General features: G+C 36.3%; 1 protein-coding gene and 1 pseudogene across 1 annotated transcript in view; one reads left to right on the top strand and one right to left on the bottom strand.

Moving 5' to 3' along the window:
- frem2a (FRAS1 related extracellular matrix 2a) overlaps window positions 1-18,909 on the top strand; it is a 114,227-nt gene that overhangs the window by 50,245 nt on the left and 45,073 nt on the right. Inside the window, 1 exon segment of the mRNA XM_020923059.2 lies at window positions 11,304-11,534. Within this exon segment, the coding sequence (XP_020778718.2) occupies window positions 11,304-11,534 (231 nt within the window).
- Window positions 1,008-1,124, bottom strand: LOC129407575 (5S ribosomal RNA; annotated as a pseudogene).

The following is an 18,909-nucleotide window of genomic DNA, read 5'->3' as shown; positions in this document are numbered from 1 at the left end:
GCCACAGAGGTATAAGATATAATTGACTGTAAAAATATATATGGACTATGGAAGACACAAGGTGAATGCTTTAACATATAAAATGAGCTTAGTGTATGAAGCTATGAAGCTTGCAGTCCTATTATTAAAGTACAAAACTCAGCACTGACACCTTAACATAACATGCCATTAGCTTTCATTTTGTTGACACTAACACAAGTTGGTTTTGGTTGTTGAAGGTCATTCTGTACACTCAGCGGAAAATCAACTTGACAACTAAAATATAACAATTTTACCATCATGAAACATATCTAAGATACAGCCAAGAAATATTTAATATTCCAGAAATTACTACTACCTTTAATTAACTATCCTGGCTTATTTAACTTTTTTGCATGAAACCGGCTTGAAGAAAACTTGAGCATAAAGTAGCTCATTACTGTAGGTTCATCCCAGTCCAACACTAATGCAGTTCTTAAACATCCTCCAGAGAGAAGCACACACACATTTACATGAGCTATGCGTGACTCAATATGTGTTTTAGAGTATTTAGAATTTATTATTTATTATTTAGTAAGTATTTAGACCCCATTTTAAGACAAATGAGAAGAACCAAGAGTCATTAAGAGTATATGTTTAGATGAACAACATTTGCTACTTTAAAGTTCCTATATTATGCAAAATTGACTCTTGTAAGATTTTAGCCATTTCGGAATGTTGTTACCTCCTCAAAAACATACCTGGAGTTGTGTTTCTTTTCATTCATACATTTGATTTATTGCATTTATATAGCGCCTTTCAAGATACCCAAAGCACTTCACAGTTCATTATTCAGTCACTCCACACTCAGTGGTGGTAAGCTACTATTGTAGCTACAGCCGCCCTGGGGCAGACTAACAGAAGCGAGGCCAATCTGAGCCATCGGCCCCTCCGACCACCACCATCACTCACACACTACTTTCATACTAGGCAATGTGGGTGAAGTGTCTTGCCTAAGGACACAACGACTTTTTTTTGCCACTGGTGCCCCACTGTGACACCTGGAATTCCTAGTGGTCTCCCACCCAAGTACTACCCAGGCCCAGCCTGCTTAGCTTCTGAGATCTGACGGGATCAGGCTTTTACAAGCTGATATGATCACATTTTGTGCAGTATTGGCAATTCCAAGGCTGAAATTAACCAAATGATTCTAGTGATGGGGAAAGAGTAGTGAAAACACAGTGGAGCACTTCCTGTATTACCACATGACATCACAAGGTGGGCTAGAGCGTTTTCAGTTTGAGAGAAGAACTCAGCCTAAAACTGCAGGGTTTATGTGTTAAACATGTGTGAATGAAACAAAACACAATTCCAGGTATTTTTTTGATGATGAAACAACACAGATCAGAAAAAATACATAAAATGGGCCTTTAACATCTCCTTCAGTTTGACAACAAAGAAATAACATCTCCATGGAGACAGACAGTTAGCAGACTGCCCACCAGAAAAGTTACACAGAGGACATTTTACAAAACAGTTTAGTATCAGACAGGAAAAATGTAAAAAAATAAAGATGTCCTTAAAAGAAAATATGAAAGGATCTGAAGCGCACATCTATTGAAATCGACCACTCTTCATCTGAGTTCATCCAGGAGCAGGTATCAAAGAGGATGTGGATTGTATCTGGCTCAGTGGCTTCAGATTGGTCGATAAAAGGCGTGTTGTGGTCCATAACAGCAGGAGCAGTGTCTCTGTCATACTGGGGCTCACCGCAGGATGCTCTGATGGAGAGGATCAGGGAGGAGCTCTGTGGAGATAGGATCAGGGTTCAAACATGCCCCCGTGTTTGTTTGCATCGGACAACCTGAAGGGCTAGACTTGTACTTTTGTCATGTTGCTTTTTATGGATTTTGATAGTCCAGTGGCTTTTTTCAGCTGATAAATATACTCCGTGTTTGTCTGTTTTCTGACAAATAATCAAAATTTGCCAATATTGATTTTCAAATATTTAGCAAGGCCCAAATATTGAAGAAAGTAACAAAGTTAACAAATTAACTTTTTGTGCTTGTCAACCAGTTTTTGGACCAAAACATCTTAAGCTTAAGCACTTTTCACCTTTGTAAAAACAGAAATACTAATACTGATATACTGTATTTTTTGGACTATAAGGAGCACTGGATTATTTGCCTGGAAATCCAGAAGGATATTTCTCTGTATTTGTTATACAGCTCCATATCTCCATATCTCCATATCAGCCACTGGTACAGCGATGAGTCTGGATTCTTCCAGGCAACTGGATTATAAGGAACACTATCAATAATGTTGAATTCTCTCGTCTGTTTTCATACATAAAGTGCACCGGATTATAATGCGCATTGACTCAAACAAACAGACGACACTTGAGCCTTATCCCTTAGCCCAGGCATCCATGATCCATTGGCAGATCGTGGTGTAATTCACCAAGTGCTGCCTCCCTGTCTTGGTGAATGTGTTATGAATGTGAATGTGGGTCGATAATTTAAGTTTGCTTTTTAATTTTCTATGAGGTGGACTCAAATATATATTGAGTAAAAATGTGTTTAATGCAACTTTGCGCACATTTGTTTACGTTTTACAGAAACAAAACTTAAAACCACATGGCTAATTTGCATGAACTATAAGTGCTGAAAAACAGCTCACACCTTGTGCGCTGATGCCGTCAGCTTCTGTCGGACTATAAGACACGACTCAGTGGAATATATGTGTTCTTTCTGTGACAACAGTGACAAGGCAGTAGCAGCAGGTGCGAGTTGACAGCAGAACTATACTTCGCCCTTTACTCCTCGAGTTTCCTGACTACAGTAGCCATAATGCTCTGACAATCCATCAAGCAGTATTTTACTAAAGTCGAAATAAAATAATCTGACAGATTTTTGAGCACCATGTACCACATAAAATTGGTTCGAGGTCAATAAGCACAACCAGAATTAATACATAAGGTGCAATGGATTATAAGATGCACTGTCGATTTTTGAGAAAATTTAAGGATTTTAAGTGTGCCTTATAGTCTGAAAAATAACATAATTTGTGAGATTATATGAATTAAAGTTTCTTTGCTCTTTAAAGCAAAATTTACTTTTCAGAGCTTTTAATCATGATATAGTTGTTTCCCCTTTAATTTAACTTCTTGAAGTTGTATTTGGAGCGATTTGTACATGTTTGAGTAATCTTTAAACACTTATTTTCAAGACACCATATTGACGATCAGATTTTCACTGTTGCCCCGCTCTGTACTTACTTCTTTCTCCAATTTTATTTCCTTAATCGTAACGTGTAGAATTCAGCAGTATTGTATAGTCATTTTGTAGTTTTTTTTCAGATGAATATTGTGATTTAAAATGTGCAAGTTATAACACAGGCATCAGAGATTATAACTATATAGCAGGCTTAAACACAATATGTGTTTGTTCTCGGTAATCTATTTAAAAGGACAAAACATGGGCCCACTGACACTGAGACATATCAAAGCTAATCATCAGGATTTTTTTATTTATTTTTTTTTCAAATACTCTGAAATTACTGTTATCAATGTTAAACACCGATATTAGGCCCATCCCTGTTCCTTAATACATTCAAACACAAATCCTTTGGAGACACTGCATGGCTGTCTGGCTCCTGTCTCAGTTGCTGCATTATTTTAATTGAGTTCTGTCATCTGTCACCTCCACTGTGTGTTATACAGCCCCACCGCATGTGTCAAAGAACTAGCCTCATGTAGCTCTCACCGAAATAGTCCTGTACACAATAAATAATAGATTTATTCACTGTCTCTGGTGAACTGTTAATTGATGCACTCTTGCTGGTGTAGCTGGGAACTTAGTGTAAAAACTTGTTAGAAAAATCATAGCCAAGAACTGCAGCTATTTTGGGAAACCAGAGTCCAGAATAAGAAATCTGTATGTTTTGTTAAAGTGATCAACTCTGGATTAGCTTTTACGTTGTGTATAGCATGAGTTGTTAGTGTTGGTGAGACGGGGTTCAATCTCTGGGATAACAAAATGCACGAATCTCAGTTAAGTCACATTCTAAGACAATGTACTGATGAATGACTCCTAGTTTGACGTTTTGACTTTGGTTTGCTTTGATTGGCATTGCATTGTTCAAGGCCCTATATTATGGAAAATTGACCCTGAAGAAGTTCATTCACACATTATTAGTCTGTCTACATCTCCAAAGCTCAAAATGCTGTGTTTCACCTTGTGATGTCATGAAGTGGTTTCATGTTAACAGCTACCTTTTTCTTTTTGTTCAGTAGAGGTTCCCAATTCCAAGTCTTAAATTATCCAAATGATTCTACTGAAGGTGGAGTTCAAACATACAGTCGAGCACATCTCATATTGCCACATGACATCATAAGGTGGAACTGATTGCTGCTTTTGAAAGAAGAACACAGCCTAAATACGCAGGGTTTAACATTTGTACATAAAAAAACAAAAACAAAACACAACTCCAAGTATGGTTGTGATGAAGAAACAACATTATAACATAGATCAGAAAACAGGGTAATATGAGCCCTTATGTTGACAGTACAGATAAGAACCACCAGAGTCCTAAACCTGACGGATACAGGCAAATAGTTGCTGAAACATTCTGGAATTTTATGGGTGGGTATGTGGGTGGTTAGTAATTACACATGGACGGGTCAGGACTACACCAGGACTAAACCAGGACTAATCTTGGATTTAAGAGAGAGAGAATCCTGAGCCCATGGTGCAGGGTGTCCGCAAAGCGTGATCGGGAAACGGCTGCGCTTACCTTCATGGGCCGCAGAGCTCGGCACCGGTCCTTTCGCCTGTGGTCACCCCTCAGTCTATGTGAGCACATCTCCGAGCCTGTCCTGACAGTGAGTCCTGGTTCAGTTCTGGTTTAGTTCTAATTTAGTCCTGGAATCAGTCCTAGGTTAGTCCTGGGTTAGTCCTGGGTTAGTCCTGGTTCAGTCCATGGCGTGTTTCTTCTGCTAATGCCTGTGACGTGATGACAATCGAGTCGTGTCTGTGAATTTGTATTTGTACTGAGGAAAGCTTAACCATTTCATTTCATTTTGTGACTGTAATCCAGGCGTCCAGACGGGTATGGGTTTTACTTTGATATAATCACGGATTAACGGGCGGGTGTTGTGCTGTACTGAGAAGTATGGGCGGATACAGGTCTCTGAGAGCCACTATTGTTCTATTGTTGATTCTATTGCTCACTATAGACTGATTCATACTAACATCCTCACTATTTGTATATTAATCCATCAGTCAGTTTGTCAGTTTGGGTCTTACTCACTACTGACTTCTAAAATAGGAAAGCATCCAGTATTGTAAAATCCAAATTTATATTGAGCTATTCCTTCATTTTGACAACTTGTAAAAAGAAAGAAAAATACACAATCAGCTACACTAAAAACAAATGAGTAGTTCTTTATGTGAAACCAATAATTAAAACACAACTCTGCCTAAAATATAATATCCCGAAAGTAAATTATGTGTGTGATGAAAACAGTAACAATTCTTAAGCTGTTTTTGGTACACATCTCCGCTATTCTTCAAAATACAATAAACAAAGAAATGCAGGTGCCTCTTGGAAGACAGCTTTATAATTGTTGGTTGAAGTTTTTGTTTTTCTCGCTCTTCAAAGACGCCTCCTCTCTCCTTGCTTCCTTTCCTATAGCCTTAGGTTACAGTAAGTAGTATTTGCCTCCGCCCACTGTTGCGATTCATCTGCTCTTTACTCAGTCCAGCCATTCACTCCCAGACGCGCTATATGTAAACCTCCTGTATTTGTATTTATAGTACGCTTTGTCTGTTTTACTGTTATTATTTTTCAACTGACGTCATCAACATTCCCTGAAGGTGTGACGCTAACTAGAGGCACTGCTCTGTTTGAGGCTCTGTTAAACTGCACTGTGTCACTTTTCAGGTTGTGGGTCTACCACCATGGAGATGTTATTGCTTTGCCTGTAATGTTCCACAATATGGTATTAAACTTATGATATAAAATATATCTATTCCTTTATGGGTGTTTTTATTGCCTTTAAAAACATGCAATGAACTCTTCGCAGATCTCACCTGAAAATTGGTGTCTCGTGCTTCTCTCTATGGAAATTGATAAATTTAATGCCATACTTTGGAACACTGCAGGTAAAGCAATAACATCTTCATGGAAAAACGCAACTGGGAGGCCCTGTACCCGAAAAGTTACACAGCATAACTTTAATACAATCTTACTATAAAGAACTAACTTCGCTGAACTACAGGTGAGCTGATTTGTGCTGTTTCTCACACATAATATTACAGTCACAAGCTCACTAGCATCAGCAAACAGTTTTCAGTTACTCACTTGAAAATCAACACCTAAACAAGCTCCTGAAAATGTGTGGTTTACATCCATTTTGTGTTGTTTCTTTATTTTTCACATAATCTTACATTTTTTTGACAGTGTTTGCTAATGTGCCCCGTGTCTCCATAGTAACCCCTAAACATTCCACCATTAGAGATACATGTAGAACACCCCTGACATGATGTCACTGAAATGATCATTAGACATTTCAATTCAAATTTCATTCTCACTCCTCAGCTCTTCTTCTTTGCAGGTGTATAAGTAACACAGGGACCCCCATAGAGAGACAGGATGAACATCCCAGCTTTGTACTTTGCAAGAAAAAAGCTCAAACTTACAAAATTATTATAAAGCTAGAATATTTTATTTAAAGTTAAAAATGTAATATTGTGAACAAAGAAGTGTGTTATGAATTGCAACACATACTTTGATAAGTAGCCTCCCATCTATTTTCACTTGTAAAAAGGCAAAGACAGAATGGCGGTGTTTCTTTCTTGAACACCAAATTGATGTACTTATTTCACCTCTTTTGAACATAGATCTTGAATACAACTTGTAAAAAAACAGATATAGAAACACAAGGGACTATAAATTTGAGGAAAATGTAGATGAAATGTGTCTCTCTCAGATCCCTCATTCAGTCCTGTATGTGCGGGTACTTTCTTCTGCGAGACAAGAGACATTCAATCAGACACAAGTCACTCTCTGAATAATGCAGAGGATGTTGTTATTGCAATTCAACCCATGCATTTTGAGATGAGTGTGAAGATTTGTGCGATTAATAGACAATAAATACCCATTAATATAATATTCGGGCAGATTTTCCTGAATTATGTGTCAAAATTCTAATACAATAATAACTATAATTGCAATGCAATATCAATATAAAGTTGATGTTATAGTTTAACAAATGTTATTAAATGATTAAAAATATAGTTAAGCGGGGTTGGACCTGGTCCTAGTCCTCTTACTAGGACTACCTGGGACTGTTTACTATTGTGTCTTTGGGCTAGACACTTTAGCAACTTTGCCTTCAGTGTTGAATTACTTTTCTGTAGGAATTTGACTGTGTTTGTGAATCCAAATGTGGATGGATGGGAATTTTCCCATGGTAACAATTTGTACATTAACATGCACACTCCCAACCAAATACACCAGTAAACTTATTGTAATGTGTAATTATACTGTCTAGAAATTGATTGAATTTATTATAATTTTTTTTTTCATGGCCAATGCCAATGCTGATTGTTTTGAATCCAGAGCAACCATTAGCCGAAAACCTGACGATATCCTTGCACCGATATGTAGGGCCGATTTAGGTAATGTTCCCCAAAATATGTCAATCTAAATTTGCTAAAAAGTCACAGCCCTTCTTTTAAAAAAACCCACAGCTAAATGCACAGAACGTGACTGCTCTCTTAGCAGTGTAGTCACGTGGAGTTATCTCTTTGCAGTACATTTCAAATAAAGCTGCATGTGTACTCCTTTAACTGCAAAATATCGGCAGATGCTGGAGATTTAAGACTGATAGCTGATACATTAAAAAGTGCAAATATCAGCCCAATATAGCGGCCAACTAATGTATCAGTCTATCTCTAACACAATCACAAGGGCTGTGATGACAATTATTGCCCCAGTATCTTACAACAATGGTGTAATTAAAATACAGGTAATTCAATTCTGTTCTGAATTATATGGGAGCTCCATCTGCCCCACTTTTTCTGTTTGTCTAATTAACAGAAGCTTTTAAAACAAGAATTACTAATACATGTACTTCCTCCACATCTGATTGTACACTAAAAAGTTCAAACAATGATAATTACAGTTAATCCCAAATATTTTCCCATAAGTGAGCAGCTGTAAGGAACTCACATAGATGAAAGTAGATTTGAAGTGATGTCCCTGTAATACGTGTTTGTGCAGAACATGTTATAATCCTGGTACATCATTAACACACCATCCGCCAAATCTGTCCCCCTGAGGACCCACTCTGATGTGCAGCCACTTAGTCATTGCCTATGTATATATTTGACTGTAGCTAACGGGGTATTTGCATGTTAAAATGATCTGAACCTGACCTATTTTACCAGCGAGGGTTAATAAATATCCAATCCTAGTTTTGGCAAAGATGGAGCGCAGGCGATGATTTTGAGAATTTGGTGTCGTTTTTTTGCAGAAATAAACTTTCCTTTTATGGTTAGGCCAAAACCAACAACAACAAAAAAAAAGTTATTTAGCAAAGTGAGATTACTGACTTACATGGAGGGTCCTTCCCAGATAAAATACTGGACCGAGACTCTCTAGTCGTAGCAATCTGTGAAGCAATTACTTGTTAACTTTCTTTCTTTCGCTTTGGCTTTTGAAGTAAGTTTGAATATGAAATACTGACTCCAGGAAGCCACTGTTCCTGCACTGACATATAATATAAAGTACTAAAGAGTGTGCTGTAAAGGATGGTCAAAACATCCGCCCACATAAGCTGCATTTAGCCTGCAGTCAATTATAGTTATAGTCACTACACTGTAGAGAGAAATGAAATGTTTATTCAATCATTCATTCATAGGAGAATATTTGGTTGGAGCCTGAGACTGTGACCTTTATAGATTCGATCTGTTTCTATATTTTTATGTATTTGCTATTTAGTTATTGTGTGAAGTGAAAATATATATTATGTTTTTGTTGAGGTAGAGATGCAAAGAAAAACTACTTATTAAAACTCAAGTCAACTCTGAATATATTGGCTCAAGCATTTCAGATATGATAAAGAGCAGGAAGTAATTCTAGCAGTAAGATAAAAGAGGGGGTATAATGTAAAATCTATTTTTTTTTAGCTTTCTACCATGTCAACAAAAACATGCCTGAAGAGATGTCATCCATGTTTGATTATTTTAGTGATCGCTCCTGGGCCCTATTTGAACTCTCATTATGTTTAACTGTAAGATTATGTCTAATACAATTCTCCATAAATATACAAAACCATGATACAAAACTGTACACATGATGTGAAGTATCAACCATAGTTAGTTGCACTAGATGAATGCTGGTTATTGCTGGTGGTTATTGTTTGATAGAAGTAGCAATTGTAATAGTAATGGTATTGAAACATACTCGAGTAGTAGTATAACTAGTGTGCAAAAATATTAAAATATTGATATATCATTTAATGTGATGATACAGTATCGATATCATGGGCTGCTGTATCAATATATCGCCAAGAGTATTTTTTGGTTTATTTTATTCTCTTACTTTGTTACAGTCTTACAGTTTTGTAGCTTGTTTAGTGGAAGGAAACTCTTTTATGCGACACATTTGACATTTTCACTGTTTTAATGATTGAAATGTTTGTGTTTCATATGAACTTTACACAAGAAGTGGTTTAACAAAGACTTTTATTATCACAGTCATGATTTAGCCATTATCTTTTATTAAACTGTATCAAATCAATTTGAAATATATCGTATTGAATCGAAAGTAGACTGTATCGTGATCTGTATTGTATCGTGGCCTATGTATCGAGGTATGTATCATATCGGCAACTTCTAATGATACCCAGCCCTAATAACAAGTAAAAGTACTTTACTGACAAACTCTCTCCCATTGTTCTTAAGTAATACAACTTATTATTCTCTGTGGTCTTTTCATTTATCTATTTAACTAATGATAGCTTATAGTAATTTATTGTTTCTCTCTTCAGCATAAACAGTAGGCTTGTGTTTCTGCTGTTGCTAGTAAAAAGTGTTGCTTTTTATTGGGTCACCTTAAGAAAATAAAAAAGAAAATTGCATAAAAAATTGCTTTGCATACAATGGATCGTATATGGCATAAAGCGCTAGCAGTTTCCGCCTTCTTTTTTTTTGAACATCTAAATAAAGCTAAACAAAGACTTGTTTTATTCGCTACCACATGCATCACACTGCTGCATAACACTGCTACTGCTTTACTGCAAATTCACACGCATAACAATAGATGAATGTGGAATGAATTAAAACATGGATTATATTGCCATTTACTTTATTATTTTCTTATTACACATGAGAGTTTTAGTCTGATTGGCTTTGAAAACAGATGAAGAGATGTGCATGCATAGTAGATACAGAGAGATGTATCATATGAAAGAGCTATTATGAATGAAATACAGGGAGAGAAAAAAAAAATACAGAAGTCTAGCCTTGGGAACCAGCCGTATAAGCTAATCCATCTCGCTAAGGTGGAATATGCTTTATTTAAATGCTCCAGTCACAAATTCATTTCACTCGCTCCTGAGGCTGCGTAAGTGATCAGTGAAGAAAATACAATCTGTGCGACGCTTGTTTTGCCCCTGAACCTTAAACACAGCACATATAGAAACTGTTTTCCACCATGCTTCCGTCTTCTGTTACTTATTTCCCATTACTGATGCTGAGTTTGTACGTTTAAACAAAATATAATTTCTTGTAGGTTTAATGTTGTCTTTGTGGTAGTCCCAGCCTTGGATAAATGAGTCATCTGTTGCCCATTTTAAAGCCTATTGATCTTTGTAATGTGCTGAAGCTTAATCAGATTCAATTTTGGTCACTTTTCCACCTCATTTATATGTAAAAACAGAACATTATAAACCTATATTATTTTCTTTCCTTATATTTATGCAAGGAAACTACAGAAGTTTTCAACTGTGATCTGTAAATTTTAAGATTTTTTCTTAGCAGCCTGCTGTGTCTCACCTTAAAAATAGGTCTCTTACTCATATTATTATAGGTCAAAAGCACTTTCATCAGCTTTTTTCATCAGACTTAACTTTTGTTTTTGATTAAATATCTTAAGGGCAATGTTGGCAGATTTGTGTGAATAGCAGTTAAGCCATGGTATTAGTTTAGAAGCAGTAGAAGTTGAAGAAACCATGAATATTATATTGTTTTTTTTTTACCTGTCTCCAATTTTTTGTGCCCCACCCAAAGCCATAGTAGTTAGAATAACCTCTCACAAAACCTCTTGTCTTTCTCCAGGCATTGGTACCCAAGATGGCACAGCGGAGAAGGACAAAGATTTCAAAGGCAAGTCCCAAAAGCAGGTCCAGTTTAACCCGGGTCAGACCAGAGCCACATGGAAGGTCCGGATCCTCTCAGATGGGACGTACGAACAGGCTGAGACCTTCCAGATCCTCCTGTCGGAGCCTGTGATGGCAGTGCTGGAGTACCCCTTCATTGCCACTGTTGAAATCCTGGATCCAAATGATGGTAAGTGCACATCATTTTAATCTGCTTTTTTTTGATAGAGACAATAAGTGGAATGAAATTGGGTTAAAGAAATGGCAAATTGTCGACACAGAGCCTAGCATGTGCCATGTAAGCGTAACTATTCATTTACTGTTACTACAAATGAAATATCTTTTTAAAATACCATTTATGTAGGTATTTAGTCCCAGTGCTCTTTATTTTTGGCCCACGTAAATTCACTATTACTTACTAGTTATTACAAGTCATTACTGTAATTTTCGGACTATAAGACGCTACTTTTTTCTCACACTTTGAACCCTGTGGCTTATAGAATGATGTGGCGAATATATGGACAGATTCTTTGTTTGGCACATTGTCCATTCACATATATGGTCTATGGTTTGGCAACACAGTGGATGCGCGCAGCCTCAGTGCAGGAAATGCTGCTGTGTGTGTGGTGTGCGGGTGCATCATACAAGTATGCGTAAATGATGAGAAGAAACGTCTCAAACGTCTCAGAAATGCAAAATGGTGATGGCAGCATGACGAACTGACTTAATCCAAAGAGAAGACAAAAGCTTTCAGAGGCAATAAAAGCTCAAAGACGGCCTGAACTTCTTGAAGACGTGGACACCTGTTGCTTATATTCAGGTGCGCCCTATATATGTAAAATTTTTTTATTTTGTAATAATCCAGAAATTACAGTAGTCCTTAATAACTAGAATAGAATAAAAGATTCACAAATATTCAACCCTATCATTTGGGTTCAACAATTTCCCAATTTATAGTTAAAAGGCAAATTCTACCATACAATTCTGAATTTTCATCTGAATATAAAATCATAGTCTCTTTTGAAAGTTGTGATGCTATATGAACCCAACCTATTGTTACTAAAGTTAAACTTTAGAAGCCAGAGTTAGAGATAGCTTATGAATTTTTCTTTCTTATGAGCAATATCATCAGTTTGTATTAGTACAAGATGAAACTATTTTCCCTTGTTATTTTTTTTTCTTGTCATGTGCTTTTACTGAAGTATGAATGTTCCATACTTGTTCCACCTCTGCAAAAATGATCCATCTTGAATCTGCGCAGACCTGCACCAAAAATTTGCAAAAAAGTGAAGCTGTCTGTCTGAGTGCTTGTGTGAGGAGCGGTCAGCTGAAGATGAAGTTATCAAGCACTTGTCCAAAAATAAGATATGGGCCCTCACCAGTCCGCCTCTGTCCCTTTTCTATGAGGTTTCAAATGGGATGGATCAGTCATGTGTGAATGTATTGGTTTACCATGCGTGGGCTCAAATTGTCTACATCTGGTCATTTGCAAACCACATATTGTAAATAAAGCTGTATTTCCTTTTTATTTTAGTATCATGATTTTAGTAAAACACAGAAGTATATTGGTTGCAGATTGGTGCCAAATCTCCATAGAGATGATAATTCACTTTTCATAAAATCTAATCCCAACCATAGTTCTGTTAAAGGTCGTATATTATGCAAAATTGACTCTTGTGAGCTTTAAGCCATTCACTCATATTTGAGTAATTCTGAATTATTAGTCTGTTTACATCTTCAAAGCTCAAAATGCATGTGTGTTAAACATGTTTTAAAGGAAACAAAGCACAACTCCAGGTATGTTTTTGATGAAGAAACAACTTTATATAGATACTGTATGTAAGTGTTGGTGTCACCATTGCAGTTGAGAAGAGCCATTATGAAGGGAAGGTTCATAATGGGTCTTTTACTGAATTTAAGAATTAATAATGAAGCCAAATTACACTGAAGTCTATACGCTAATTGTGTCCATGTAAATTAAACTCTAGCAGTTTAATTTATGACTACACATTTTCTGAAATTTCAAACATCCAACATCCAACCTTTTATTCAATTCAAAAGGTAATAGCTCAATTATTTAACTCAAAACAGAAAACAACCCATGCACCCAAAACAGCATTTAAAATAACTTGTCCTGACAAAACTGATGATAGAAGTTTTTTGTTGACATCTTCAAATCACAGAGTCATTATGTCGTTACAGTATTTCACCAAATCGTCACTCACCACGACAGAAGGAATGACAACATAAATATTGTACAGTAGTAGATCAAAGCTGCACCAGATGAGCCCCCAGCAAGGACACAGGGCAAAGTGGAAATATGTATTTGAACTCTGCGGTAGGCCAATGTAATGCAAGTACTAAAATGTTTCGTTAAATCCCTAAGCTGACCCTTATGTGCCGATGTTGTAAAAAAGAGATTGATAATAGATAATAAAAAAGTAGTTAATATAACTCTAGTGAATTATGCATGTGACTTACAGTAGATCTATGGCGCTCAAGTGAATTTCCTAGTACAAGTTGCTCTGGACTAATCAAAGTTATTAAAACATTTGGCACTGACTTAATACAGCATTATGGTCAGCCTTTATTGTGACTATAAAGTCTGCATATTTGTGTGAATTCTTTGTTTAAGGTGTAAAATAATAGAGATAATAGTTAATACTGATAATACTTAACAAAACACAAATGTGGGTGATGAGCAGTGTGGAAGAAGTACTCAGTTTTGTTAATTAAGTGAAAGTACAGATAAAATACTTAAATAAAAGTGTTAAAGTACCTGTTTAAAAATGTACTTAAAGAGTAAAAAGTACCATATTTTCTGGTCTATTGAGCACACCTGAATATACGCTGCATCAACTAAATTTGAACTTTTTTTTTTTATTGTACATGTATAGGACGCACCTGAATATAAGCTGCAGGTGTCCACATCTTCAAGAACATTTTCAAGTTCGGGCCGTCTGCTTTTATTACCTCTGAAAGCTTTTGTCGTCTTTTTGGATTGAGTCAGTTCATCACCAAAATCTCTTGCCGCATTGTTTAATTAGCCGCAGGGTTCAAAGTGTGAGAAAAAAGTAGCGGCTTATAGTTCAGAATTTATGGTAAAAATATTTCTTATGTATTTTGAGAAATTATAAAATGTAGTGATTTTGATAAAGGGTTGAATTTTGTTTAACAGAAACAATTGAATTCATATTTTCTCTAGCTGTTTTTATTTGTATACATATATATATATATATATATATATATATATATATATATATATATTTTTTTTTTTTTTTTTTTGTTGTGTTAAAAATAAACCTCTGAACTATAATAATAATAATAATAATAAAATATAATAATAATAATAATAATAATAATAATAATAATAATAATAATAATGAAAAACTTTTACTTTTCAGCTCTGTTCAAAAATGTAGTGGAGTAGTAGAAAGTACAGTACTTCTTTTAGATGTAATGAAGTAAAAGTAAAAAGTATCAACTTTAAAATCCTCTTAAGTAAAGTACGGATACCTACATTTTTTACTACAGTACTTTACTACTTACTTCATTACATCCCACATTCCACATTTCACTAGTGTTGTATGTCCTGAAACCCATAAAAAAAAAAAAAAAAAATACAAACCATGGTAAAACCTTGCTTTGTTTTACATATACAATATACCGTAAGCAGTTTACAGTTTTAGATCAAAATCAGCACGAGCAGAGTGGCCAGTAGAAGACAGGGTTCTCCATAAGACCATTATAACACACAGTTGAATGCTTATATAACATTGCACAATTATTACATGCCTAATTGACATTCCTTTTATCTCCTGGCTCAACTAATACTCTCTAAGCACTCACACTTTGCTTCTCCTCCAAAGACCAAAGACTCACTCCCCAAACATCAATCTCAATGCCTAACTACAGGAAGCAATACCTCCTGCGTGTGGAAAAAAAACTCTCCATCACTTTTTGCGTCTTCCCCCCTCTGTCTTCTCCACAAATTGAAATGTTAATGGAATATTGAGTGGTGGCTGCTCCTCCATTTAGGCTACATTTTCTCCTCTGTAGCTTTTACAATGTTTTATGAGACATTTTTGCATAGATCGCTCTTTCTCACTCTGTCTCTGTCCTTTCAGTGTTAATTATACACATGCAAAGATGCAAATAGAGATGGTGCACACAACAGGATATCTATCTCTCATTTTGGTTAAGATGTATTCTGGTCTGTGCATGGCTCTAAAATCATTATGGACAAGACAGAGGAATGGGTTCACAAAGTTGTTTTTTTTCCCTTTTTTTCTTTAAATAAACTGGTATTTTATTTTTGTATCATGATTTTAGTAAAAACACAGATGTATACTGATTTGAGATTGGTACCAAATCTCCACAGGGATGTTAATTCAGATGGGAGAAGATCTAATCCCAATCTTAGTTCTATTAAAGGTCCTATATTATACTCTTGTGAGCTTTAAGACATGTTACTTCATCAAAAACATACCTTGAGTTTGTTGTGGCAAAAATTATATATCTCTTGATGATAAATAGTGAATCCATTTGTGAAGCTCGATGAGTTTTTGGAATATAGACCAAGGTTTATCCTTGTTACAGCAGATATGGACAGGGCCTAGGCCTGCTCTGGCCAGAGCCCAACATCCTACCCTCACCAGCAGCATGTCCCTACTCCATTTGACCGAATCTGTCCCGAAGTCTCTGCCCCAGAGCATTTGAGCTCTGAGTATTTATACAAAAATACAAGTTATATACATATCAAAGCAGAGTGACTTTTGTTTCAGAGGCTGGTGTTCATCAACTTAACATACACTGGGTGGAGACGGTTGTGTTTGTTGAGCCTTTACACATGTTAATGACTGATCTGGGTCTCAGGTAGAAATCACATTAATTTACACAGTGACAGAGAAAACTTTCCACAATATCAATTTCCATCACAACTTGTGTTTTGTTTCATTCACACATGTTTGAATAATCCCTTATGATTTTTCTATGTACATCTCCAAAGTTCAAAATGCTCTGTTCCACCTTGTGATGTCATGTATAGTGTTAATTTTCAAGTCAACAGCTACTGTTTTACCATTAGTTTAGAAGAGATTGGCACTTCCAGGACTGAAATTATCCAAATGATTCTAGTGAATACATGTGGAGTTTAAAAACACAGTGGAGCCTGTATTACCACCTGACATCACAAGGTGTAACAGAGTGTTTTCAGTTTGAGAGAAGAACTCATCCTAAATATGCAGGATTTGAGTGTTAAATAAATGTGAATGAAATAAAACACCACAACAGTTATATTTTTGACGAGGAAACAACATTATAGCATAGATAAGAAAACACAGTAATATGGGCACTTTAATGTATACAAATATAGTTATAAGTAATAAATAATACTATGTTATTTAATAGTGATTTTGCATATGAGTGTGATATAGCGATTACTAGGCTTGTCATGACACATTTTGAAGTGTATTGATGAAGAAAATATAGACAATAAACTATAATACTGAAACTAAGTTATGCCAGAATTAAACCACAAAAACTATTCTAAATGTACAGTTATGTTAGAAAATCATGAGCTGCAATAAATAAATAGCAGAATGAAACACATTAGAACTTAATTTGCATCTGTAATGAGTCACAGAGTTTTACTACATAAATCTTATCGTATAGCCAAAAAATAACCAAACATTCCCAGGCAGTGCAAAGGAAAATGTACACACGATAAATATTGACCCTAAAAAAATATTGCTGCTGCTTTCAGATATTGAACAGTAGTCGATAACAGTAATTATCGTGACAGACCTTGCCATTACCATGCTATTCATGAGCCCCTATCATCACCATCTCCATCTCTTTTGCGTGTGCGTTCATTCACTCCCAGCCTCCCCTGTGGGTTAATTACAAGCTGGCGTTCGGGGCAGGGGTCTTCTTGTTCGGCAAAGTCTCTCAGGATGGTACACATGACAGATATGTGCCACTCCGCTCTGTAATGGTCCTCTGTGAAGCCTTAGCTCTGCCTGTGGATCTGGCCCCTTCCTCTAATGATGAAAACTGCCTTTGTCTGCTCCCCTGGTTTAGCCTGTGGGACCCACCTCTCCAGAGGACGTGTCAAAAAGCTCAGACCAGCTTTAGAGCCGTGAGGAGACGAGGGAAAGCGCCTTAAAATTAAGAAAAACATAACAGAAGCTGGCTGTAAGTGCACGGGCCTTATCTTCTTGTATCTGAAAAATTGCCGCAAGCACATCTATTGCCTTTTTGTACGAGATCGCACCAGTGCCCAGCTCTGTGTATTAGCCTGTTGCTGCTTTTGATTAATAACCAAGAATGCTTTTTGTCCTTCAGCATCTCTACTCCCACTCAATGCAGTAGCAGTAGCAGTAACAGCCACCCAGCTCGCTTTAATTACAGCGTGTTATGGCCCACTCTCTCCTTAAAACTGTCTTTCATATATAATCCATGAGCGGTGCTGAGTCAAGATGAAGGTGGGAGCCCGCTGTGTGGCTGTTTGCTAGCAGCAGCCCCGGCCTTTCCAGCCCTTTTTGTAGTTTCCTCAACACAGAGGATGCACCACTCAGAGGAAGTTTGTGAAGTAACATTGCACTGTGAACCTGGGTCACTCCTCTTCATCAGAAAGAATGGGATGGATTCTGTCTCTTGTTCTTGGGGTGGTGCAAAAGACCTCCTGATTCAATTTAATTTATTCTTGTGAAGCTCAAAATCACAACAGTGGTCGCCTCTTAGGGCTTAACAAGATCATTGATTTAACCAAAAGAAAGTTAGAAAATCAAACAGTGAAACAGTCATTGGTCAATAACAAATAATACTGAAGATTTTATACCAGGTTCATTTTCTTTGTACATTTTTTACTGTTAGTATTAGTATTAGTATTTGTGTAGTGTCAGATTTTTTTCATAGCATGACATTTACCTGAAGATTGTCAAAACAAATAGAATAGCTTTTTTCCATCCAACAAAATAAGCTCTAAATATGTGTTCAACTTAAGGTTTAAGCATGTTGCGTGGTTGTATATTAACACTAACAAAACACAACTGCAGAACACTGAGCTGTCGCGTAACACCTACTCAGCTACTCAGGAAATCAGAGCCAAAACCATTAGTTGTAAGGGTGTGCATATTTGCTTTTATTATTTATTCTTTATTAGAACAGGCCAACACTGTACGTTATAATTTGTTCTTAATGTTTTGCCTGCTAAAATAAAGATGAAATAAGTAGAAATTAAATAAAATTTCATTCATTTGAATTGTAACTGTAGTCCAGTAGGTAGAATTGGTTTGCAGTTGGAGTTGGTCAATAACTATAAGTAAGACTATTCTCATGTCATAAGTCCTATAACACTGAGAGCTGAGAGTGATTGGAGGAATAATTTCCTTCAGATTCTGCTCTAACTGTCACTGGAGCTGTCACATTCTGCAAAAGAAATATAATTTCAGGAAGTAACTGTCACCTGCTGTAGACAGTTGTAGATGTTTTTAATCAAAGCTGTTGAACGCAACAGGATTCAAAGCAATGAACATGATTTTTGTGATAATCAAACACTATTA

Source organism: Boleophthalmus pectinirostris, unplaced genomic scaffold (genome assembly GCF_026225935.1).
Source record: "Boleophthalmus pectinirostris isolate CB_2022bp ecotype Guang Dong unplaced genomic scaffold, ASM2622593v1 HiC_scaffold_12, whole genome shotgun sequence".
In the NCBI taxonomy this organism is placed as follows: Eukaryota; Metazoa; Chordata; class Actinopteri; order Gobiiformes; family Gobiidae; genus Boleophthalmus; species Boleophthalmus pectinirostris.
Note: the sequence above shows the minus strand (reverse complement) of the source record. Positions and strands in the feature narration are given on the sequence as shown.